Source organism: Leucopleurus acutus (genome assembly GCF_964270905.1).
Source record: "Leucopleurus acutus genome assembly, chromosome: 14".
Lineage (NCBI taxonomy): Eukaryota > Metazoa > Chordata > Mammalia > Artiodactyla > Delphinidae > Leucopleurus > Leucopleurus acutus.
Window position 1 is genome coordinate 61,949,529 of NC_139156.1, and position 25,129 is coordinate 61,974,657.

The 25,129-nt window shown below is 52.1% G+C and overlaps 1 protein-coding gene across 1 annotated transcript in view; it reads left to right on the forward strand.

Annotated features, from left to right (window-relative positions):
* Positions 1-1,144: 1,144 nt before the first annotated feature.
* Positions 1,145-25,129, forward strand: part of LRRC20 (leucine rich repeat containing 20) — a 64,454-nt gene continuing 40,469 nt past the window's right edge. The window contains exons 1-2 of the mRNA XM_082854192.1: positions 1,145-1,213; positions 7,023-7,161. Of these exons, the coding sequence (XP_082710318.1) occupies positions 7,080-7,161 (82 nt within the window). The 5' untranslated portion in view covers positions 1,145-1,213; positions 7,023-7,079. The remainder of the gene's footprint in view (positions 1,214-7,022; positions 7,162-25,129) is intronic.

Below are 25,129 nucleotides of genomic sequence, written 5' to 3' on the forward strand. Positions count from 1 at the left end.
CTTTTCGGAGGCTCTGAGGGAGAATCCGTTCCTTGCCTCTTCTTAATTTCTGATCTTTGCCCACAATCCTTGGGATTCCTTGGCTTGTAGACACATCATTCTACCCCACCTCCATTTTCACATGGCCTTCTCCCTTTGTGTCGATGTGTCTCTTCTCTTCTTATAAGAACACCAATCACAGCCTATGCCAGTATGACCTCATCTTAACTAATTATATCTGCAATGACCATATTTCCAAATAAGGCCACATTCTGAGGTACTGGGGGTTAAGACTTCAACATATCTTTTTTGGTGGGGAGACACAACTTAACCCATAATATCCCTCAAGATCCAAGTGAATGTGTGTTCCTTATCCAACTACCCCAATCCCCAGGGGCAGAATTAAATGTTCTTTCTTCAGGACTCCCACATATTTAACACACGCTTCTGCTTATTAGAGCATTTGACTCATTGACCACCATCGCTGGTTGAGTTAGGGGCCTCATCTCTTTGGTCCTCCCCACAGGGCCTAGTAAAGAGTCTGTGGGGAATCCTCTGTAAATGTAGGCCTGCGAAGCAGCCACCCTTCCCTGAGCCATCGTGCCGGGAACTGCACTGAACTTTTCAGGTATTAAGCCTCACAATGACCCTGTGAACTAGGTTTTTATACATTTTAATTCTTATTTGATAGAGAAGAACACTGGGATTTAGAGAGGTTAAGTAACTTAGCGTAGCCAGAATTATTGCCTCTAAAACCCTGAATGGGCGCCTTGAAGGCACCACGGGAAAAGCTTCCTAGTCCCATCCTCACCTTTCTCAATGTACCCCTGATCTAGCTAATTCAACTCTTCTCCCTCGAGAAAAACAAATCTGGAGACTCAGTCCTATTAATCCTGGGATCTGTTGCACGTTCCGGTCTACACTCTCGCTGTCCAAAGCGTTTTTCCTCCAGAAGCCGAACACAAAGCGGATCCACCCTGCGGACGAGAGCGCACAGGCCGCTTTTCCGGGGACCCCGCGTGAGGACCCGCGCTCTAATTGGTTGCGCGCGGCTGCCTACTCCCGCCCCGGGGCGGCTCCTGGCGCGGCGATTGGCCGGGCGACCGTGCGCTCAGAGACCGCAGCCCCTCTGCCCCCTCCCGGCCAGTTCCAGCTCGCCGCTGCTGCATGGGGCGCCGCCGGCGGCCGAGGGAGCGTGACTGCGCTGCGCAGGGCGCTAGGAGGCATTGTCGCCGTAAGTGGAGCAGAGAGCGGCCCGGAACGGGGCCCCACCTTCGTGCCCCGCAAAGTAAACGTAGTCTGAGGCTAAGCGCTGGAGGGGCTGGGGGAGCGAGGGAGAGAAATGTCCCCCTTTCTGTAGTGTACCCTCCCCTCCCCCAAGTCACCCAGTGGAAGGAGCAGCGGTGCACCAGCTGCGGCTTCTGTAGTGCCAAGGGGCCCGGCGCCGCGCCGGCTCTGGCTTGCAGACTGCGGCTGGACCCCGGCTGGCTCGGGGGAGCGGGCGCCGAGGTACCAGGGAATAGGGAGCCTGGGGAAGCCGTCCCGAGGGGGCCTCCGTTCCCCGCGGGAGGCGCCCCTGCTGGGAGAGGCTGTTGTAAATTTCGTCCCTGAAGCCACACTTTTCGGGGTTTGCTTCCCTTCTGGGGAGCTGCAGACGCCTGTCCCAGAGTGTTCCTCTCGGCCTCCGGGTAGCGCGGGAGTCCCCGGCCCTCAGCGTTCACCGGCGTTCTCCTCTCATTGCCTGCTTTATTCTCCCCAGTCCCCGCCTGCCTGGCGAGCGGAGGGCCGGCGACGAGGAGCCATTGGCTGCGGGCGCCGGGGGGTGGGGAAGACGGTGAGGCGGTCCCCTAGCGCGAGGCGTGGGGACCCTGGCCTGGCCACCGCGCTCAGTCCTGGGAGGCGCAGCCCGAGGATGCTTAGATGCCCATACAGAAGCATGCACGCGGCTCTGGGAACCTCATGGCTCAAAAAACAAGGCGCCAGTCCGTCCCGCTCTCGCCCCAGCGGGCTTCGTTCCCTTGGGTGGAAAAGTGGGTCAACTCTGTCTGGGCTCGAGTGGGCCTTCGGGGCTACTTGGGTCCGATCCAGCCGACTGCTTCGCACTTCCCCAGTGGCTCCTTAGCTTGGGCGGTCCAGAGGACCCGCTGCAGCCAGTGGGGGTGGGAGTGGGGGGAGCTCGCACACATGGAGCAAGAGGCTCGAGTTGCCCTTCGGAGCGGCTGCCAGGCTCTAAAGTTCCCAAGTGCCCACACCAGTAACTAAATATAGGAGCAGCTGGTGCGGACGGGGTGTCACAGCAGCTCCTTTGCACAGATCTCGGGGCTTCAGATAAGGTAGAGTTCTCACTGATGAGGGCTGGAGCCCTGGCAGAGGGTTAGTGTCAGTGTTTAAGCAAAAATCATCCCCCCCAAACCTGTATCCAGGTGAAACCAGGTTATAGATACTGGAGGACTCTATTGCCAGCTCTCACAAAGCAGGACAACTTTTCTGACATTCCATTTATTATATCCTAACTTACCATCTGTAGCGGTTTAATCACATATCAGTAATGCCTTGGTGTGCAACAGCTTGCGAAGATTTCTCAAAAGTTATACGTCATTTACTTCTCAGAACAACCCAGTGAGGAGGATGGTATTTCCATCTGACAATGGGACTGCTCACAACGGTGATAATTTTCCAAAACTCTGGCTGGATTAGGCTGCTTTCCTCAAAAAACCTTTCATAGTTCCCCGAAGAGAAGCAGAGGACAGACTTATAGGGAGGCTTCCAGCCCCTCTCCGAGTAATCTGGGGACAGACTGGCTTCCTGTCTCCCTCTTTCTCTCATCATTTGGGTACTTCTGCTCAGCCCCTGCCTCTGTTCCCTCTTCTCAGCCATGCCATGTGCCTTCATGGCAGAAGGCACACATGGTCCTTGGGCCTGGCCTTGTGGCCTCCAGCATCTGGCTCATTCTGACTTTTTTTTTTTTTTTTTTTGCGGTACGCGGGCCTCTCACTGTTGTGGCCTCTCCCGTAGCGGAGCACAGGCTCCGGACGCGCGGGCTCAGTGGCCATGGCTTACGGGCCTAGGCGCTCCGCGGCATGTGGGATCTTTCCGGACCGGGGCATGAACCTGTGTCCCCTGCATTGGCAGGTGGACTCTCAACCACTGCGCCACCAGGGAAGCCCTCATTCTGCCTTTTGTCACTGAGTCTCTCTTACCTGATAGGAAGCTTATTCTGGCCCAAGCCCTGTCTCTACCTTTACTCTTCCAGTGAGGGCCTTACAGAAGGGCCCAGCACACGTTTGTTGGATTTAAACATTTCCTAGGGCTATGATGCACACTCTGAAGAAAGAGGAGTTGGGGAGGGATGTGGAGAGGGATGTGTTGCTGAGGAAGCAGCAGTGTGAGTATGAGTTTGGACCCTGTGTTGAAGGGTCTCCAGGATTTGGAGCACTTTGGAGCAGTTTTCTAAGGCTGACCTCTGATGACTGGGACCCCAAACCCAGAACAGACCCATATGGGCTGGTGGTTCCTGTTTCCCCCCTTTGGGACACTCTCTGATTTTCTGCTACTACTACCCCTGCGTGTGGGGTAGTAGTAGCAGAAAGTCAGAGAGTGTCCCAGAGGGAGCCTGCGCGTAGGGTTGGGTTGTCTTGGGGCCCTGTGGTTGTGGTCTGGTTCCAGGAGGGCTGCCTTGCGTGCTGATTGCTCCCACTGCCGGCAAGGTCTTTCTTTCATGGAATTGCATGAGACTGGGCAGCCAGAATGGTGCTGACATGCTGATTTTGATTGACTCAAATTGTTTGCATAGATAGGGGCCCCTCATGTCCTAGGGTGGCCCTGCCTAGGAGGCTTCTCACTCAGTGAGGAGTGGGTCCATAGTTCTCTCCATCACTCCATGTGACTCACACAATTCTCTATTTTTCTTAAAAACAGTTTAAAACCAAAGAAAGGAAGAGCAGCTTGCCTTATTTCTCCCCCGCCCCCTGTCTCTGAGGGCTCCTGTTACATGCTCAATAAATTCTTGCTACTTTTTGGTCAGAGAGGTCCAGTGTTGGGTTGGGGCTCGAAGGAGCAGTCAGGAAAGTTGGACAACCTTGTAGGACCTCTTTTGGGGACCCACTCCAGACTCTCGTCATCTCAAGTTTGTTCTCCCCTCAGTTCTGGGACCCTCCTACTCCATCTTGGGCCTTATACCACATATGGCCCTGCCACCCTCCCATTTCAGCCCTGCCCATGCCAAAAAGTGACAGGCCTTGGTCACCTGACCTGGGAGAGGGACTGTCAGCTGGAATTTATAAGAAATTCTCCCTTGGGGAATGGATAGTTTTAGGTGAAGGGAGGGTGGTTTCCTAGCCAGTTAGTGGGGTTGGTGATTTTAGGTAGCTGGAACCTCTTGGGGGCCTAGGGCACATCTGTGCTGTATCCAGAGCATCCTCTGGAATGTCAGGGTCGTGTCCTTCTAGTGACTTACTCTGACACCTAGACTTTACAGGCTGTTTCTTCTTCAATGTCCAATCTCTTACCCACACTATAGGGTGTCTGAGCTTACCACCAGGGGTAAGGTTTTTAATTTGACTAGTTTTCTTCAATAGGTTTTTTAGCTTAAGGCACCACTGCTCCCACCTGGTGGCAGCTAGTAGAATTGCAGGCATAGTGCCTGATTGAAAGTAGCATATGCAATCTCACCAGGGTTAGCACAGACCCTGGGTAGCTTGGAGATTTACCTTACTTTCGTCTCTGTGTGAGGCCAGTATTGCCTCAGTGATGTTCCTTAGAAAGGTCTTCCTCATCAGAAGCTCATAAGTCAGAGCTATTTCCTATATTTCCTTCCTCCCTCTTCAGTCTTATGCCCTGTTCCTAGTAGATGCTCAATACATGTTTGTGGTTACTGATGATGAATACTGGAGATAGGAAAAGGAGGGAGCATGGTATGTATGAAGAATCCTGGGCTGGGAGTTAGGAGACCTAGGTTTTTCGTTTCTGTTTGGCTGATTTACCTTCCTTCTTGGGTCCTCAGTGTTCTTATTCATAAAGGCATTAGACTGAGTCACCAAGATTCCAGCAACATTGCTGTGACTCAGGCTTAGGGGGTTGGTCTTCAAGGTAGCATGATAAAGGTGTTGGGTCCAGTTTTCCATAGTCCTCACTCTTCCCTGCTGTTCTACCCTGGACCACCTTCTGCAAGTTATCCACCTGGCATTGTTAGGTCTTATGACCCTTCTCATTTAGATGGTATCTTTGTTGTAAGAGTCAGTTGACTTGTATTTAGATTTGAAACCCAAATGATGGCTGTTGATCATCATCACCATTGGGGGAAACTAACTGAACATCTGTTTCAGTATGTGGTATAAAGTGCAGCGGAAAAGCATAGTATATATCTGCTCCCTGCCTTAAGCTGTCTGCAGGCCAGCTGGTGGGGATAAGTACGTATATTTTTTAAAGCTCATAAATAACCTAAGTGGCTTGAGCTAAGGCTTTGCGTGCTACTGAAACTTAAGGAGGAGAGAACACTGAGGGCTGGGGCAATCTGGGAAGACTTCCTGGAGGTGGAGAGAAGGAAGTTCTACTCATTCCTTAAAGATGAGTTCCACTGACTTGTTTGTTTGAGTCATATGGGTATGTAACTGGGATTAAGTGCTGGCATCATATCTGCACGTGTACTGTTTCATCATTTCAACTAGCATTTATTAAGTAACTTATGTGTCCTGAGCCCTGGGCTAGAAAGATATGTATTTTTTGTTCAATCCTCATATGAACCCACTGCGGCAGGTATTACTAGATCTCCTACTCAGATGAAGAAACTGGGGCTCAGAGTAGTTAGGACTCTTTCCCAAGGCTTCTCAACTAATAAATGTCAGAGTTGGGCATTAGGCCTGTCTTCTTCCTTGGCGAGATGCAGGCACATCTGAACTCATCACTAACTCTCCCTGAGCAGCTGAGTGGGCTTGACTGGGCCTCCCTGTCCAGTTGAGCACATGTGGACTTTTTCTTGGTATCTGTTTGTACCCTCACCCCCTTCTCTCTGCCCTTCACATTCTTCTGCCTTTGACCCTCAGATGTGTTCATTAGAGCTCCTTGAGCTGTCTGTGGATCTGGGATTGGGATCCAGGAGCAAAAAAGGGCACTGATGTTGGCCTTAAATTCATTATCTGCATGGGGTGCTGCCGCTGGTGATGTGGGTGACTTTTGTAAAGAAGTGAGCACTGGATTTAGAGTTGGGCCAGGTTAGTGCCATTTACTTACGTTGACCTTGGCCAGGTCATTGAGTCCCTCTCTCTGCCTCAGTTTCCTTCTCTAATAAAAAGGAGTTGGAGACATTTCCCGAGTCCCTTACGTCTTCTATACCTGATCGTTTTGATTGTGTCCTCACCCTTCTTTAAGCCTTTTCTCCCCAGTGATCCTGCCCCCCTTCCTTTTTCCTTGGAGTCTTGCCAGTGAACTCCGCAGCAGGCTAACAATCAGATCTGTGGCTAAAACTGTAACTTTCCCTCCATATTGCTGCATGGAAAGGGAATTCTTAGAAACCACCCACCAGCCAGACAGTGAGCTCTGGCCAGGCAGGGCTGTGTTTCATTTGCCTTTGTGTCCCCGCTTCCCGCCTGCGGGAGGAACCTGGCAGAGGTGGCTGAGGAGGCCTGGGAGCTGGAGCGGTTGTCCTGTGGACTGGGCTCCGAGCCTGTGGGATGGAGGGACAGGTGTCTCTCCTTGCACTTGGCTGTACCCCACCTTCTCCCCACTGCTCTGCCTGTTAAGTGAGTCACAGGCCAGCACGCACCTAAATCCTCACATTCTCCTGGCCACTGGTTCAAGCCCTGGCAAGGTCATATGTGTCAGTCCTCCCAGGAAACTGGTAGGGCTGGGTTGATGGGCAGATCAGTCACCCTGAAGGCTGAGCCGGATGTGGCCTGGGCTCTGGGCCCCTCAGGAGGAGGTGAGTGGCCTGGACCCCTCCCTGCGTGCTTCCTGCAGCCTGATTCCCCGGGGAGGGTGGGTCAGGGGTGGGTCCCTGGCTGGTGGTGGGCAGGCGCTTCATGGCCCTGTGTCTTCCCCAAGCGCAGGTCCCTTTATAAGCAGCAGACCAGCCTGGTGGCTGGCAGCAGGACACCTGAGTCTGCATGCTGAGGAAGATGGGTGAGGCCGTGGCCAGAGTTGCGAGGAAGGTCAACGAGACAGTGGAGAGCGGCTCCGACACCCTGGGTGAGTGAGGGCACGGCTTTTCCAGCTGTAGGGCACCCTGTATGCGGTTTATTGAATCAGTTTGGAAATGAGATAGAAAGGGAAGGTGAAAGACACAGTATCAGCGTGCACTCCTCGCCATGAGGAGCTGTGTTCCATGGACTTTTGTTTTTTTTTAAATTTATTTTTGGCTGTATTGGGTCTTCGTTGCTGCACACGGGCTTTCTCTAGTTGCGGCGAGCGGGGGCTACACTTCGTTGTGGTGCGCAGGCTTCTTATTGCGGTGGCTTCTCTTGTTGCAGAGCATGGGCTCTAGGAGCGCGGGCTTCATTATTTGCAGCATGCGGGCTCAGTAGTTGTGGCGCGCAGGCTCAAGAGCTCAGGCTCAGTAGTTGTGGTGCATGGGTTTAGTTGCTCTGCGGCATGTGGGATCTTCCCGGACCAGGGATCGAACCCGTGTCCCCTGCATTGGCAGGTGGATTGTTAACCAATACGCCACCATGGAAGTCCCTCCATGGACTTTTTATTGCAGTTGTGTTTAGTTTGTGTATACGGGGTCCCAGCGTAAGATGTATTTCTTACTATGGGTCATAGTTCACAGAGGTTTGAAAAGCACCGAGTAGGGCTTCCATCTGCCGGGAGCGTGTCTGCCTGCCCTCAGACTGCTGATGGCTCAAAGTGTGTATGTGCCCTTGGACCAGGTGGCAATAGGTGGCACTGCTGGGTAGCCCCATGTACCAGGCCCTGTGCAGGTGCCTCCCAAGTGTTGCCTTATTGAATCTTCACAACTTCCCTGTGATGGATGATACCCACCAGGCATGACTAGCCTCGGATTTCAGATGAGGAGATGGAGGGTCGAAGGCAGAGTGGGCTTTTTTCAGGTCACACAGTCAGGCGGCCCCTTTTCATTCCACTGTTTTAATTGAATCGTGTCATGTATTGTTGAGTTGGTTATTGCGTTTTAGCCCATGCAGCTACCCTAAGGCTGTAAGCACTTAAGCAAACTATCCCATTTAATTGAATTCAACAGATATTTGTTGACTATCCACCACATGCAAGAGTTAGCGGGGGATCGTGTGTGTGTGTGTGTGTGTGTGTGTGTGTGTGTGTGTGTGTGTGTGTGTGTGTGTGTCCCGCTGGAATGTAAGTGCCGTCTTAGAGCCACAGGTGTGTTGCAGGAACACAGAGGAGGTGAACGCAGGCCTGCCTGGGGGATGATTGACGGGGTGGGATTTGAGTTGGGTCTTTGGCACACAGAGGAATTTCACCGGCAGGTTAGGGATGTGTGTGCCTGTGTGTGTCTGTGTGTGTCTGTCTGTTTCATGAAGGAGCCTTTGCATGGAGGTTACTGCCTGGTAATGGCCCAGAGACTGGAAAGGTGGAGCGTTTCTGTGAGCAACCATTGGTCAGGTGTGTCTGAGGGTCCTGGGGCAGGGGGTGGTGGCCCAGAAAGTGGAGGGACACTCAGCCTTCAAGATGCACTTGGTCACCACCTCTTCCAGGAAGCCCTTGGCCCTGCCCCATCCACCCCTTGCTCCCTTCCTCCTCTGTGGGACTCATTCAGTGTCCCTGGAAGGGAGGGATCCTGTGGTCTTTTGTCCCCCACCTGCCAAGAGCCAGAGCAGCGTCTGGCACTTTGTAAAGCACGTAGCGGTGTTTACTGACCTGAGCGATAGTGAGAGAAGCATCTCCTCTGTCAGCAAACAGACTTGAAGATTGCTGTTGGTTTTGGAGGGAAGTCTGGCAGGGGGTGGTGCCGGGGGGAGCCTTTGGCTGGTGCACTGAGGGCTGTGGGCCCTCAGGAAAGGAATTCTGGAATCCTGTGCTGGTCACTCATAGGGTTGCACTTACCCAAGTGCTCAAGGCTCTCCGCCACTGATACGGCCTGGATTTGAATCCCCACAATGCCACCTACTAGCCTGCTTCCTTCGCAGATTGCTTTACCTCTTGGAGCCTTGATTTCTTCATCTATAAAATGGGATGGTAATTGTGCCCGCCTCATCAAGGGAGCAATTGTAATGTCTTAAGGTGCTTGGCATGAGTAGCTCAATAAATGGTAGCTATTATTTTTAATTTTTCTCATCTCCAAGGGCTGGAGGTGGGGCCTAAGTCCCTCCTCTCCCCCACCACCAACGCACCTCCTCCAGGTGTCAGCCAGTCACCTGGCTGGGTGTCCCCACTTGCCTTGGGATGGGGAGTTCAGTGCAAATCGACGGATCTCAGTGGTGAATAACCTACCCCTACCTTAAAATGGTGCAGGGGAGAGGGACACATATGCGGCTCGTTCTCATCCAGATGTGTGAAGGGGGCAGGGTGGAGGGGCAGCAGAGCTGGGAGAGTGGAATTCTGACCTCCTGGGGACGTGCTGTTTGAGGGAGGATTTCAGGAGGCAGCAGTGAGGAGGCGGGTGTCCCAGGCACCGGGAGGGCTGCGCCTGAGTGGGGGGCAAGGCCGCTGCAGTTGCCGCTGGGGATGGGGGAGATGAGGGATGCCACTGGCAGGCGGAGGGCCTGCAAGGCTGTGTTGAGTTTAGACTTCCATGTCTCAGGACCAGAGATTGCAAATTCAGTTGCCTCTGCAGGCCAGGTGGGGATTTCTGTGAACAGAGTGGCTGCCCTGCCTGGAGTGAAGTGTGCAGGACGTCTAGGGTAGGGCACTCTGTAGCCAGCTTCTCTCTCTGCCTGGGTCATGCCCACTGAAAAGCTCAAGCCAGGCCTCTGGCAGCCCTGCCTGGCCACTGTAGTGCCTGGGATTGGAACCCTAAGTGGCTGGCACCAGCGCCTGGGCCCTCTCTGTTCTGGGGTGGGGGGCAGATGGTTGCTGATCGCCGGTCAGCTTGGGAGAGTTCAGTGCTTGAGCCTTGATGGTCTTGGCTGAAGCTCGAGACTTTCACATGGAGGTGGCTGGGTCTTTAAACTCAGGGCTGAATGAGGGGGCCTTTTTACTTCTTCAGTGCCCGACGAAGAAGCACAATGCAGAGCAGGCCACTGTGGGCGCCTGCAATCCTGACCCTTTGGCAGGTGGAGCTCATCAGGCTCATGCAATCTGAGGGGTCAGCAGTCAGCATGCATTGAGCACCTGCTGTGTGCACAGTGCTGGGGAGCTCCCAGGGATACGTGCAGTGGAGTTCTGGACCTGAGACTGGCCCGCCACTAGGACAGCAGTGACTGATGCACAGGCTCCGTGCTGAGCCGTGTCAGATGGACTACAGGTGGTGGTAATTCAGAGGTGGGAGATATTGCTGGGTGTTGAAGGAGTCTGGAAAGGCTTTCTGGAGGAGGTGGGAATTGATGTGGGTCTTGAAAGATAGGTGAAGTAACCCAATATGGTTCTCATGTAAAAGAGCAAACAATCTGAAGCAACTAAAAAGCCAGTACTAGAAAATTGCTTGAAGAACCTTTGTTACAGCTAATATATAATGCAGTTTACGTAGCTATTAACCGTGGTGTGTAAAATTTCATTACGTGCTTCCGTGAGGACTGGCAAATTCTCACGTATAATGTGAATTGGAAAAGAACAAGGATCCCAAACTGTATCGACAGTAAGATGCCAATTATGTTAAACATGTGTATATACATAGATTAAAAATTGGAAAGAAATAAGATACAAATGGATGTTAGAAAATACCATTCTTCATTTTCTGAATGTTCTATGATGAACATATTACTCTCACAAGCAGAGAAGAATAGATTTTAGGGAAAGGACCACCTGCCACTCTAGAAAGTGAAAGTAAAACCCACTTCCCAACTGCAGACAAGAGGTCCAGGAGTTAAGGGAGTAGCTTCTGCTCTAAGCCCCTGCCCCTGGGTGTGGAATGGGCTTCCCTGGCTTCTCCCCTTCTGCTGAGTTTCCCAGCTTGCCTCCCTGTGCACAGGCTGGGGGCACAGGCCTGGTGGGATGTCTGTTCCAATGCTGCAGAGTGGGAGATCCCTGCAGAGGCTGGGCTGGGGAGAGCTCGGTTACAGGCTCTCACCTTACTCAGGTAGGTAACCCTGGGAAGCATCACTCGTGCTGCCCCGGCCACTCACGGGTGCACTCCAGAGCCAGGCTTGCTCCTCCTGTAACCTGAGCTTTGGTTCACAGCCCTTGTTGCCTCACTCCAGGCCTCCTGACCCCCAAGAAGTGGGCTTCTTTCCATCTGGCCCCTGGTCTGCCCCTAGGTTTGAGTTGAAGCCACTTTCTTCCAGCCCCTCACCCCTCCTCAGCATCATCTTCTAGACTTTTCGAATGAGCTTGCAAAGAGTTGGGAACTCTGCACTGTACTCAGACTCGCCTCCCCTGAACCAGGCACTCCTCTCTATCCCCCTCTTGTCTCCCCAAGTTAGTTTTTCCTCTTTTTAAGGGCCTCGTGCCCACCTGGACTTCCCTGGGTCCTTGCACCCCTGAGGGGCTTCTGACCTCACCCTTCCCTCCCTGGCATCAGATGGCAGCACATCCAGCCAGTGGACCATCAGGCCAGGCTACTCTGCACCCACTCCTTTTCAGGGGGAGGCTCCCAGGTTTGGGGGGATGACTTTAAAAAATTGATCATTACTGCAGAAGAGCAGGATTTGGAAAGGCTTGGGAGAGTGTGGGAAGGGAGGGCTTGGCTGGCTGAGATCCAGGCACTGGCAAAGATGGGAAGAAGGAAGAAACAAGGTGAGCTGGGAAGGAAAGGAGCTAGCATTTATCTGGGGCCTGCTGTGTGTCAGGCTGCCATACTGGGCATTTAACATGCCTCAGGTGGGCCCGCGTGCCTAGAGCCCATGCTCCACAACAAGAGAAGCCACCGCAATGAGAAGCCTGCGCACCGCAACGAAGAGTAGCCCCTGCTCGCCGCAACTAGAGAAAGCCTGCGTGCAGCAATGAAGACCCAATGCAGCCAAAAATAAAAATGATAATAAATAAAAATAAATATTAAAAAAATATATGCCTTAGGTGGTAAGGAGAAGGGGGAAGCCCCTGTGGGCTGCTTCTGCTTACGTGCAGATCGTGGACGCCACTCTAGAGCTTTCACAGTGGAATCTCAGAGGCTGGGCATGGTGACCTGCATGTTAATGGGAACCCTGTATGATTCTTCCCTGCCTCAAATTTTGGGAACCACTGGCTTACTACTTACAATCTGGAACTTCCTTCTCCTGGTGGGTTCTGGAGGGCTGGGTGGCAGGGGTGGGGTGGGGTGAGGGGGGGTGGTGTTGTCTGGGCAGGCCTCTGGATTTCTGTGGGGGGTGTGTGTGTGTGTGTGTGAGTGACAGAGAGGGAGAGAGGGGGAATGAATATGAACATGGACTTGATCCATCCTCAGGGAACTGAGTGGCTAGGCTGGGCGCTGTGAGAAAACCAAGTGAGGAGACCAAGGCTAGTGAGAGAAGGGATGTGTTGTTCCCTACTCTCCCCCTTCCCCTCCTTTCCCCCCTCCCCTCCTGTCCTCCCTCCCTCCTCTCAGGCTCACTCATGCTTTGGCCACTTTTCTCCTGTCTCACCAGCAGATGGCACCCCGTCACAGCCGACCTGGTGACAGGCAGCAGAGTCAGGGACTTGGCTAGGGTGCGAGGGCCAGGTCCCGACAAGGGCTTCCGCGTCCTGGCCGGCTCACATCCTGTGTCTGCATTCCTAGCTGACTCCCCAGTGATTTGATTTTGCAGCCCCTTTCTTGAGCAAGGGTGCTGAGTAAATGCAGTATCAGGAAGCACTCCATACATACTCACTGGACCAGAATAACATCTTCCCTTGGGTCAGATACTGCCACCGGCTCCTTTGTCAACAAACACACATTGGACACCTACTGTGGGTACCTTCCCTGGAGGACCCAAGTGTCCCAGAAGTGCCCAGTCTGGAGGGGGAGACAGACACACACACATACACACACATCCCAAGGGAGGGGGCAGCCAGGGTCTGTGGTGGAAGCAGTCTTTTTTGGCTCCAGGAGGGGCTTTTGGGTCTACAGTTCCTGGCCCAGAGCCCAGGAGGCTGTGCTGGTAGTAGGGGGGGGGGGGTGTTTTGCTGCCATGTCTCCTGGCCTGGGGAGTCCTGAGGATCAGCCAGGTACAGGTCAGCTCCGAAGGCATGGAGGAGGGAACAGGCTGTCTGTCACAGGGCAGCCCTCAGCCTGGCTGGGGCCGCCCGTCTCTTTACCGCGAGGGCTAGAAGCCTCAAATCTGCCGATCGGCCACCTTTCAGTTCCTTGAATTGCTAAACCCTTTCCAGCCTCAGGGCCTTTGCACATGCTCTTCCCTTTGTCTGGGATGCTGTTCCTTGTTCTTCATGGCTGGGCCCTTCTCATACGTTAAGGTTCAGCCTAAATGTTTCGTCTATAGAGAGACCTCCCTGACTTTCCTTTCTAAGTGGCCTTCACCCAGTCATTTTTCTTTAAAAAAAAAAAAGAAGAAGCTATGAAAAGGTATACACAGGTAGCAAAGTCCATAAAGTCATATATACTTAGTTCAGCAGATATTTGTAAAACGAATACTCATGTAACTACCATCCAGGTCTAGACATGGAGTATTGCCAGAGTCTCCAAAAGCCGCTCCCACCCCCAGAGGTAGCCACCATCGCAACTGTTGTGATGAGCCTTTCCTTCCTTTCTTTAGTTTGATCTTGCTTTCCTTTCATTTTCCTGGCCCTTGGGTATTGGAGAGAGCAGACTGTGGGCGCTGGTGGTGGGGAATCAGGAGGTCTTGCTTGGAAGGATGTGCCAGTGCAGAGAAAGGGGTGGAGGTGAGACCCTGGCAGGGGCTAGTGTGTGAGGGTATCATTCAGAGGCAAATAACCAGTATACAAAGGGAAACCAGTAGAGCTTTCAGAGAGCCCAAGGGTTTCACTGGTACTGAGTTGGCACAGTGCAGTAGCCTGTGGTGCAGAAATGCAGGGCCTGCACCTGGCGTGCCCTTCTCATTTCAGAGGAGAGTGACTGGTGTCAGCCCAGCTCAGGGTGCCTGTGGAGTCCTGGCTGCTTCTGAACTGGCCCCAGATAGGTGGACACATATGGCCGTGTCCAGGCAGGTAGCACTGAGCCCATTGTTCAGGCAGGTGAGGAGGGGCCCGGGTGGGGGTTTCTGGAAATCCTTTTCTTTCTCTCTCTCTCTCTCTTTTTTTTTTTTTGGCTGCACTGCACGGCTTGTGGGATCTTAGTTCCCTGACCAGCGATCGAACCCACGCCCCTGCATGGGAAGCGTGGAGTCTTAACCACTGCACCGCCAGGGAAGTCCCTGGAAATCCTTTTACACCATGCTGTGGTCTGGCATTGCTTCTTTGTGCTCAGGTCGGTATGGGCTCGTTGGGGTCCTGTATGGACCCCCAGCCTCAGGTATAGAAGGGGCCGTGGAGGGAAAGAGAACAGCTCAGTATTGGAAGGCAGCTCTTGGGATGGAGAGAGGGAAAATTTGTTCTGTGGCTCCAGCCTGGGCATTTGCACTCTGCGGAATACTTTTAAAACTATATATGTTTAACTTAAAAAACAGGGCTTCCCTGGTGGCGAAGAATTCGCCTGCCAATGTAGGGGACATGGGTTTGAGCCCTGGTCCGGGAAGATCCCATATGCCGCGGAGCAGCTAAGCCCGTGTGCCACAACTACTGAGCCTGCACTCTAGAGCCCGTGAGCCACAACTACTGAGCCTGCATGCCACAACTACTGAAGCTCGCGTGCCTAGAGCCCGTGCTCCGCAACAAGAGAAGCCACTGCAATGAGAAGCCCGCCACCATAACGAAGAGTAGCTTCCGCTCGCCACAACTAGAGAAAGCCCACGCGCAGCAACAAAGACCCAGTGCAGCCAAAAATTAATAAATAAAAATAAATAAATAAATTTATATCTAAAAAACCCAGTATGTATCACCTGTGCCTAGTGCACAAAGCACAAGGCCCAAAGGGTAAACAGAGAGGCCGGGCTTCCTCCCACCCTGTCTTCTGGTCCACTGGTCCCTCCCCCCTGGCACAGTGTCTTGTGGAACTAGAGGAACAGTTGCAACGTTACGCTGGCTAACTCTAGAGTTGCTAAAGGGTGAGGATGGTGAGCTGTGTCCTGAAGTTGTTTCTGTAGCAGTGATGGGACAGAACCCCAAAGCCCTTTGGTAGTGGCTCAGGTCTCTCTGTTGGTGGGGGGGGGGAGTCCCTGAGTCCCCTTCTAGAGCTTTGGAAGCTCCAATGGCCACGAGCCCCACCCATCTCCATCCCAGCCCCACTGTGGGCCTCAGTCTTCTGGAAGGAGGGAGGATAAGAGTGGGGGGTCTGTGGTGGGCATTCTCAAGCACAACACACCTGTCCCTCGGGTCCCTGTTTGCTGTGATGCTGCCCCGACACAGCGTTGGTGCTCAGAAGTCATGTGTCAGGTGGATGGAGGAATTCCCTCATCCCACAGGTACAAATCACGCAGTCTTCTCTCCTTAGTTTTCTCTCCTGGTCATTGTTCGGTCTGCAGAAATCACCCCAGCCATGAGAGCCGGTCCAGCCCTGAGGGGCCTCCAGGGAAGCCCAGTGGGAGGTGGAGGTCTCATCACAGCAGGGAGACTGGGCCCTAGATGGCGCGGTGACTTGTGGAAATGCCGCAAGCCCTGGAGACAGGCCGCCAGGCGGCCAGCTGATTGCGTGGCGTGTGGAATGCTTGCAGAACCTAAAGTGAACTAAGTGAGGATGAGTTCCCCTTCTACTGTCTTAAGTTGTGTACACGCCGGGTGTTGGTTTAGCAACCGTGTTAAGGGGGTTGAACAGAAGAGGCGGCATTTCAGCTGAACCTTAAAGGACGGAGCAGGTTTAGCGGTGTAGGTGTGGGACAGGAGTGAGGGGAAGGCGTTCTAGGTGAGGGTGTCTGAGCAAAGGTGGGGCAGCATGCAGGCCCGTGCTTGTGATGGGAATAGCAACACGGGAGAGCAAAGGGAGCTGAGTGAGGAGGGGAGGTAGGGGCTGGCCCAGATCTCAGAGGACCTTGAGTGTCACCTTAAGTAGTTCCTACAGTAAAGTCCTAACTTACACAGAGGTTAGGTTCTAAAGAGAGCCTGAAAAGTGAAGATCACCTAGAGTCAAATGACCCATGAAAGAAAACAACCGGGTGATTTAATCATCGCTCAGCCTTAGCAGGTAGCTGCTGTTATTGTCCCCATTTCACAGAGGAGGAAACTGAGGCACAGAAAGACTAAGCAACTTCCCCAAGCCGGGGATTTGCACCCAGGCGCTCCGACTGCAGGGCCTACGTTCTTAGCCCTGTGTTAGCCTGCAGCCTGGGACAGACCGTTTTGATGGTTGGGGACCAGGTGAGGTTGCGGGCTCACAGATAGCACACCCAGGCTGTAGGGAACCATGTACCTTCAAAAACACTAGAGTTACACTCAGCATCTGTGTTCAGCAAGTTAAACGGGGCCCCAAGCTGCCTCGGCTGTACCTGATCTGGGCAGCAGTGGGGGGCCCCTGGCAGGTTCTGAGCAGGGAGTGACGTGATCTGGGCCGGGTTTCAGAGGAGCACCGCCGGGCACGGGATGGATGTGAGACCATGGAAAGGATAGCAGGGAAGAGGCACCTTCCATGCGCCGGGCCTGTGCTGGTGTGGCCTTGTCCTGAGTCAGACCAGTGGGAGGAGGACGAGAGGAAAGAGAGGCTGCGGGAGGGGCTGGGCAGCCGATTGGCTGTGGGCGGCATACAGTTTGAAACCTGGTCATCGTGTAAACTAGGGAGGCCTGGGCCGTTTGGGTGGATAAGGAGATTCTGATGATTTGGGGTCCCCAAGGGACACCCCTGAATAAGCACATAGCAGGGAAATATGGGCATAGCCAGCTAGAAATGAAGATGTCTGCAGAAGTGCTGCTGCCCCAGAGGGGCCCTAGTTCTGGGCTCCCTGACAGCCCCAGTGCATCCTTCACGCCTCCCACCAGCACAGACCAGCAGACATCCCAAGAAGCAGGTGGTTAAATAGGCAGCCAGGCTGCCCTGTGTCACTGGCACTGAAGAAGCATTGTTTTGAAGGCAAAGAGAAATCTTCTCTGAAACCACGTGGATAATTATGCAGCTTTAAAAAATGTATGTTGGTGGAAGAACAAAAATGTTCTGCCTCAGAGAGATAACCAAATAGATAATTCGGTGGCATCAAAAGCTTGTGTCGGGCTTCGCCGGTGGCGCAGTGGTTGAGAGTCCGCCTGCCGATGCAGGGGACGTGGGTTCATGCCCCGGTCCGGGAAGATCCCACATGCCGCAGAGCGGCTGGGCCCGTGAGCCATGGCCGCTGGGCCTGCGCGTCCGGAGCCTGTGCTCCGCGACGGGAGAGGCCACAACAGTGAGAGGCCCGCGTACCGCAAAAAAAAAAAAAAAAAAAAAAAAAAAAAAAGCTTGTGTCACCCAAGTATGAGAGTGTTAGCCTTGAGGTTATTAAAATCAGCAAGGCTGAGGAAGTTATTAAAATCAAATGCTTCCAGAAATGCAAACATGGCTCTGGCTGGCAAGGCAGCTGGGGATGGAGGGAGGTGATGCAGGGGCCTGGCAAAGCCAGTCATTCTGGAATGGAGCCCCGACACACCCCGAGCGGTAAGTGTGGTGACCCAGGCTGAAATGAGTGATCTGTGCTCACCTTTAGACGTTAGGAAATTGTAGTTTATTCCGAGACAGGTGCTGCCAAAGGTCGTTATCATTAAAGATGAGGTTGAATTAAGAGCTGCTTAATTGGCATCTGCCTCATCGTGGTTGACTGTGTTTTGCTAAGACGCATATTTTTGTCATGCTCCAGTGTATCGCTGGGATTCCTTATTCTGTCCAGTTCATGTCAGCAAACGTGTATTCACCGTGTGCCCCGTCTGTCTGTGTCAGGCTCTGCAGAGGATGGGGAGGGGAGAGGAGGAGGAGGGAGCTGATTACTGAGCTCCGGCAGGTGTCCCATTAGGCCGTGCACTCGCTGGTATTGCTGCCTGGATCATGCTTTGCCCAGATCTTTGCATGCCCTGCGCCTTCTTTTTTATTCTTGTCTCAGCTAAATGCCACTTCCTCCGAGAAGCCCTAGTGAGAGTTGCTGCCCTTGCCCTTGCCTCAGTTACCTGCTCCCCATTACACCGTTCTATGTTTTGGAGAGCAGTGTCATTGCCTGACATTCTTTCAGGTATTTGCGTCTGTATTTACCACTCTTCTCCCCAGGCTGGTGTGTAAGCTCCTCGAGGCCAGGGACTCTGTCCTGCTCATCACTGTACCCTTGGACTGTGCTACCGTGTGCTGGGTACTCAGGAAATCTTTGTCATGTGAATGATTGCGTCTGATTTTCTCAACAGCTCTGGACGGGTGGTGTTTTCATGTCGCTTACAGAAGGGGAAACCGAGGCTCTGAGAGCTGTAGTGGTTTACCCGGTTTCTCACAGCCAGCAAATCTTGTGCTGGAATTTAAACTCGAGTCTCTTGGCCTCCCTCGCCCTCTGCAACAGGCCACCCGCTTCATTGGGACCTAATCCTTGCCCTCAAGGAGCTCTCCGCCCTGCCAGGAAGAGTGAGACAAACACATTAGTCCTTCTCATGAAAGACAAACGGGCGAGGCGCCCTGATAGAGGCGGCAAACACACACCGGGAGCTTAGGCGCGGGAGCAGTTCCATCAGTTGAGGACTTGAGCAAAGGCTTCTTGGAGAGGTGGTCTTTAGACAAGACCTTGTAACATGGTGTTGCCGGGAGAGGATGTGGAGGATAAGGGGCACGTTCTACTTAATGGGAACGGCACCAGCGAAAATAGAGGTGGGAAAATAAAGGGAACAATGAGTAGTCTGGCTCGGCCAGAAGGTGGGAGCAGAGTCGCAAGCAGGATACCTAAAAAGGGAGGTCGGACCCGGATCCCTTAGCGGGATTGCTGGGCTGCAGAGAGTGGATTCATTCTGTGTGGCATGGGGAGTCCATTCTTGAATGGAGAGAGGTATTCAGGTGATGGGTATGGAAGGGTGGGGCAGGGTGTGGAGGGATTCCTCAGTGAAGAAGCGGCCATGGTCATTGTCAAGGTGGATTTCAGGGTTGTTAAGCTGGTGTCTTTTAGGTAACAGTAAAACCATATTAATCACATCTTTGCCACAGACAGCAGGGTTCTTGCCATGAGTTCAAACCCTAAACAGATATTAGCTCATTCTTTTCTTCATTCCCCGAAAGGGCATTTGAACACCCATTTTATAGAGGGGGATCCCAAAGCAAAGCTTCTCAGGGGTGAGGGGTATGGTTACGTTCAGAAGTGTTGGCCCAGCTCTGTGCTGGGCCTGAGCAGGAGGGCACGTGCTCCTCCAGTCAGGTTCATTGCTCACGGATCCTGTAGGCAAGTCTGCGGGTACTTACCAGTTGGGGGAAGATGGTCCAGCACAAGCACGAAGGCAGGTGTCCTGAGGCTGAAGGTGAAGTGGTTGGGATGCCCTTCCTGGGGGAGGTGGGCTGGGAGGGCAGGAGGAGCTCTAGGGGCACAGCGGAGAGGGAAGGGCATTCTAGACCGCGGGAAAGGCATGAGCCACACCTGGGTGATGAGTGAGCTCGAGGACTGGCAGGTGGGTGGCTGCGGTGAGGTGTGCAGCCGGCGGCCAGGCCCTGGTGTTTGGCTGGGTCAGATGCTGAGCCCACGGTGCTGCTTGGAGGCGTTTGCTGCCACTTCCTGGATCCATTCAGTTCTTCAGCTGTGACCTCAGGAAGCCCACATACTCCTCTGAGAAAGCATGCCTTACAGGGCAGAATTCCTTATTATTTCAAGCCTGAGTGATTGTTTGAGGAGGAGAAAAGGCATTGTAAAAATCCAGTCAGTAACTGCAGCTCTTTCGTGCCCGGGCGCTGCCTTTGTTCAGTAAGTACAGTCTCCCCAGCTGTCAGCTGCAGCCCCCTTGCCCTCTGCCCTGCTCAGAAGCCGGCTCCGGGCTCGCTGAGTCATCTGGCATCTCGTCACCCCTGGAGAAGCCCACATGCACACGTGGGCTTCTGCTATGGCAAGAGTACTGTCAGGTCTCCTCTGCCCAGCAAGTTAGACCGGGGAAATATATTCTGGGACATGCACTGGCTCCTCCTGTGGGCCAGGCATTGTGCCGGGCACTGGGGGTGTTGGGGAGGATGAGAGGTGAAAGGACACTGTCCCTGCCTGCAAGGAACAAGTGTTTGCCTCCCTTTAACCATGTGCATGTGATGTTCACAGTTTGGGCCATGTCAGAGGGCCAGGTGTACTCCCAGTCACAGGTGGAGTAACGTGATTGCCTCTCAAGTCAGGCTGCCCTGGTTTGAAGCCTGGCTCAGCCACTTATTAGCTGTGTGACCCTGGGCAAGTTACTTGATCTCTCTGATCAAGTTAAGTCTGATCTGAGTTAAATCTCCATTTTCTTATGTCTAAAAGGTCCTTACTTTCTAGAGTTGTGAGGATGAAAATTGGGTAATGCCCATAAATGTTTAGAATGGTGGCCAGCGTATGCTCAGTGCTATGAGTATTAACTATGATTATTATTACTTAACATTTTTCTTTAAATAAATTTAGCATAGATACAATTTAAAAAGAACTTTATGGGCTTCCCCGGTGGCGCAGTGGTTGAGAGTCCGCCTGCCGATGCAGGGGACACGGGTTCGTGCCCCGGTCCGGGAAGATCCCACATGCCGTGGAGCGGCTGGGCCCGTAAGCCATGGCCGCTGAGCCTGTGCATCTGGAGCCTGTGCTCTGCAACAGGAGAGGCCACAACAGTGAGAGGCCCACGTACCGCAAAAAAAATAAAATAAAATAAAAATAAATAAATAAATAAAAAGAACTTTATATCATTACTGTAAATGGAAAATCAACATAGTTTTTCATTAATAGTTGATAACTATAAAAACAAAGATGAAAACAGAACACAGTTATGAAATCTTAGGTTAGGCTTGAATCTGCTTCCCCATTAAAGAGGGGGTAAAGCAAGGACTAGAGGACTGAGAATTTGAAATGGGACTTTCTCACCGTGTGGCTGATTGTTATTTGTACAGTGATCACCATCTAAGACCCTCTCAAAGTGTGGTCCAAGGACCAGCAGCATCAGCATCCCTGGGGGGGCTTGTTAGAAATGCAGATGCTTAGGCCCCATCCCAGATCTGCTGAATCAGAACCTGCATCCTGGGACTTCCTCGGTGGTCCAGTGGTTAAGACTCCACGCTCCCAATGCAGGGAGCCCGGGTTTGATCCCTGGTCCAGGAACTAGATCCCGCATGCATGCTGCAACTGAGTCCACATGCTGCAACTAAGAAGTCCGTGTGCCACAACTAAAGATCCCGCATGCCACAACAAAGATCCCCCCTGCCACAACTAAGACCTGGTGCAGCCAAAATAAATAAATAAAAATTTAAAAAAACAACAAAAAACCCTGCATCCTAACAAAATCTCCATGTAATTCACGGGCACATTACAATTTGAGAAATCTGGTCTTTTGTTGCCAGATTTGTGAGTTCCACACCTGGAGAGAGATGGGCTCAGTTCAGTCTCTGTGTTTTATGCATGAGGAGGTTAAGGTCCAAGAGTGACCTGCCCAAGGTCACTTGATGAGTTAAGAGCAGCAGCAGATCAGAATCCAGGTCTCCAGACTGGCTCTGCAGGGCAACATCCTTGAGAGAATGGGAAGCCAAGCCAAGCTCCTTCCCATCTTCACTTACTGTGTGACCTTGAGCACGTTCTTAACCTCTCCGGGCCTTAGTTTCCTTATCTGCAAAAGGGGACTGACACTACTGCCCTTCCTCAGAGGTTGTTGTCAGGATTAAATGAGATGATGCTCAGTCAGCGTTGGCTGTGGTTATCGTTGTAGAAGACCTCAGAGCCTGCCTGGGCCTCTCCAAGACCTGGCTCAGCTTGTGGCCTCTGCTCAGACCGGCTGTGACCGCCTCAGAACTGATGGTGGCCACGCTTTCGGCATCAGTGAGGCCACCGTTTCTGTTCCCTTTTGTTCTGCGTATTAGTGATGAGTCACTGATTGAATGAAGTAATTTAATATCTCAAATCAGTGACTGTACGTCACTTGGTTGTATTCTGTGTGCGATTAAATTTTGGTTTTAATTAAATACAGGATTTTATTTTTTTTAAGTGATTGGCTGGCTTGCCGGGAAGAAGCAGGGATTGTTTTGGCAAGTCCCACATCCCACAATAACACACACATATGGTTGTCTCCTTGTTGTAATGTTGTTGGAATACGTGACTGCCAGGGGTCTTCTTCGTCCTTCAAGGAGCAACGGAGCTAAAGCATATCCTTGTAATGAATTCTCGCATCAAAACAATGTGTTTTCATCCTCATAACAGCATCTCTTAGTTACTGAGTACACACTGTCTGCCATGCTGTGCTTGGCCCCTTGTAGACCTTTTATTTCATGCTCAGAACAGCCCTGTTAGTTAGATCATCTTGTCCTCATTTTTTTTTAAGTTGAGGAATAATTCACATACCATAAAATTCACCATTTTAAAGTGTAACATTCTGTGGCTTTTTGTATATTTACAAGATTGTGTAACCGTCACCACGATCAATTTTAGAACATTTTCATCACCCCAAAAAGGAACCCTGTACCACTAAGCAGTTACTCCAGATTTCTCAAATCTCCCCCAGCCCCTGGCAACCACCATTCTCCTTTTGTCTCTATGGATTTGCTTATTCTAGACACTTTATATAAAGGGAATCATCCAGTATGTGGCCTCCTGTGGTTGGCTTCTTTCACTTAGCATAATGTTTTTGAGGTTCATCCATGTTGTATCAGTACCTCATTCCTTCTTATGGCCAAGTGATATTCCAGTGTATGGAGCTACCACATTTTGCTTATCCATTCCTCAGCTGATACACATTTGAGCTATTTCTACTTTTGGCTGTTGCAAATGATGCTGCTACGAACATGCATGTAGAGGATTTTGCGTGAATTCTTTTTTTTTTTTTTTTTTTTTTCCCGTACGCAGGCCTCTCACTGTTGTGGCCTCTCCCGTTGCAGAGCACGGGCTCCGGACGCGCAGGCTCAGCGGCCGTGGCTCATGGGCCCAGCCGCTCCGCGGCATGTGGGATCTTCCCGGACCGGGGCACGAACCCGTGTCACCTGCATCGGCAGGAGGACTCTCAACCACTGCGCCACCAGGGAAGCCCCTTGCGTGAATTCTTGTTCTCTTTTTATGGAGGGGGAAACTGAGGCTGGAGTTAAGTGACTTCCCTGAGATCCCATAGCAAGAAAGCCCCGGCCCAAGAAAAGCCTCAGTTTGGATCTGGAGGAAGAGAGTGCTCTCAGGCCCACACTGTAGGTGCCTCTTCCTTTTTCAGGTCTCTGGCTGTTCTTGTGTGGTTAGAGCACATCCTGACTGTTGGGTGTGATGGCCACTGGCCGGGGGCCAGAAGCTCCGCTTTGTTTGCGGAGGCAGACACTCTGCAGTTCCATCATTTCCCAGAGAGGCTGGGACTGCTGCAGTAGGTCACGGAGAAAGCACCTCTGAGTTCCAGAGTCTCACGTGTGCAGGATTTGTTGTTGGGCTGTCGGCTGTGCTCTGCAGTAGCCCCTCTGGGCTTGGCCCTGGTGGGATTTTTTACCGCATTCCCCATGTAACCATCAGAATGGATGTCCACTGACCAGCCTCCTTGGCCTGTTCCCCATGGATAGCTGGACGTTAGGGATGTTACTTTCTTTAAACTGAGGATATTTGTAAGAAGTAGTAAGCGCTTGTTGTAAAAATATCATACAATACAGAGATCTATAAGGTAGGTAGTAGAAGAAATAACACCCCCAAAACCATGGCCACGTTCAGTGGTCTCGCCATGTTCCCAGAAGATGCCATGCACATTTCCCCTTTCCTGGGCACCTTTCTGCTCTTCTCTAACTCCCCGCCAGGGCCCAGTATAACTGCTGTTGTGGTGGAACTTTCTGGACTTCTGCAGTGCTCGGTGAGCTCATCCTGTGACCTTTCCTCCCCAGGTGGCATGAGACAGATGGGGGAAAGGCCAGGACAAGGCTGCTCTAGAAACTGGGAGTTAAACACCAGCAAAATCCCCGAAAATCCCCAAAGCAGTTGTCTCTGGGGAAGGGGATTTTCCAGGAGGCAGGCCAGGGCTCTATTTTTCCTCTTAAACCTTCTAGAGCTAGTTAGCTCTATAAACACTGTGTGCAGATAACAGAATCCAGCCTAATTGTGTGCACTGGTGCGTTGACACCAGTCCTTGATGACTTGTTTCGCTTGCTGTCTGCACCCCACACATCCCAGCTTTGGAGATCAAACAGCATTTCAGAAAACGGCAGCCCTTTGGCTTCTTACGCCAGGATGCCAGCTCCCAACCCCTAGCCCTTGAATATACATGGAGGTGCTGGGAGTTTGATCTTTTGGAAGGGGTCCTGGCTCTTCCCAGCGGGCCCACGCCTAAGTTTTCATTTTCATGTTCCAGAAGAATCTATTTTCTCTCTACCAGGCACCTGAATAAGAGTCTCATCCCACCCAGGGCCTCTGATCTGAGGCCCTTGCACAATCCCACATGTTGTTTTGCTAAACTGAGCTCTCTCAGGGTAGACCGCCTGGGTTCAAATCACAGTTCTTCTATTAACCTACTAAGCCTGTGTTTCTACAATGATAAGATGGGAATGAACGTAATACTACCTACTTCATGGGGTTGTTGTGAAGATTAAATTAGATAAAGTGTGTCAAATATTTAAGAAAGTCTCAGGCACATAGGAAGCCCCATACAAGGGTAAGCTATTATTATATCACCTTTTTTTACGACTATCTTCTGACGATAGTAGGAGGAGGGAGCATAGTGTGGTGTAGACTGATGTAGGGTCGTAGAAAGACCATGGGCATCAGAGTTGGGTTACTCTTGGTTCAAATCCCAGCTCTCTACTCGTGGACCTGGGTGACCAACTTCCCTGAGCTTCAGATCCCCCCATTATACTGCGTGTTCCAGCACGTTCTAAGGCACAGACAATTCTAGAACCCTTGGCTGCAGCTTGCAGCCTCTCCTCTTTGACAGGAGCACTGGCCAGAGCTCTTTGCTCAGTAGAATCACGGAGTCACAGAATGTCCAGCCTGGTTGAGACCCCCACAAGTACCATGGTCTAAACCCTCATTTACAGAAGAGGAGTCAAGGC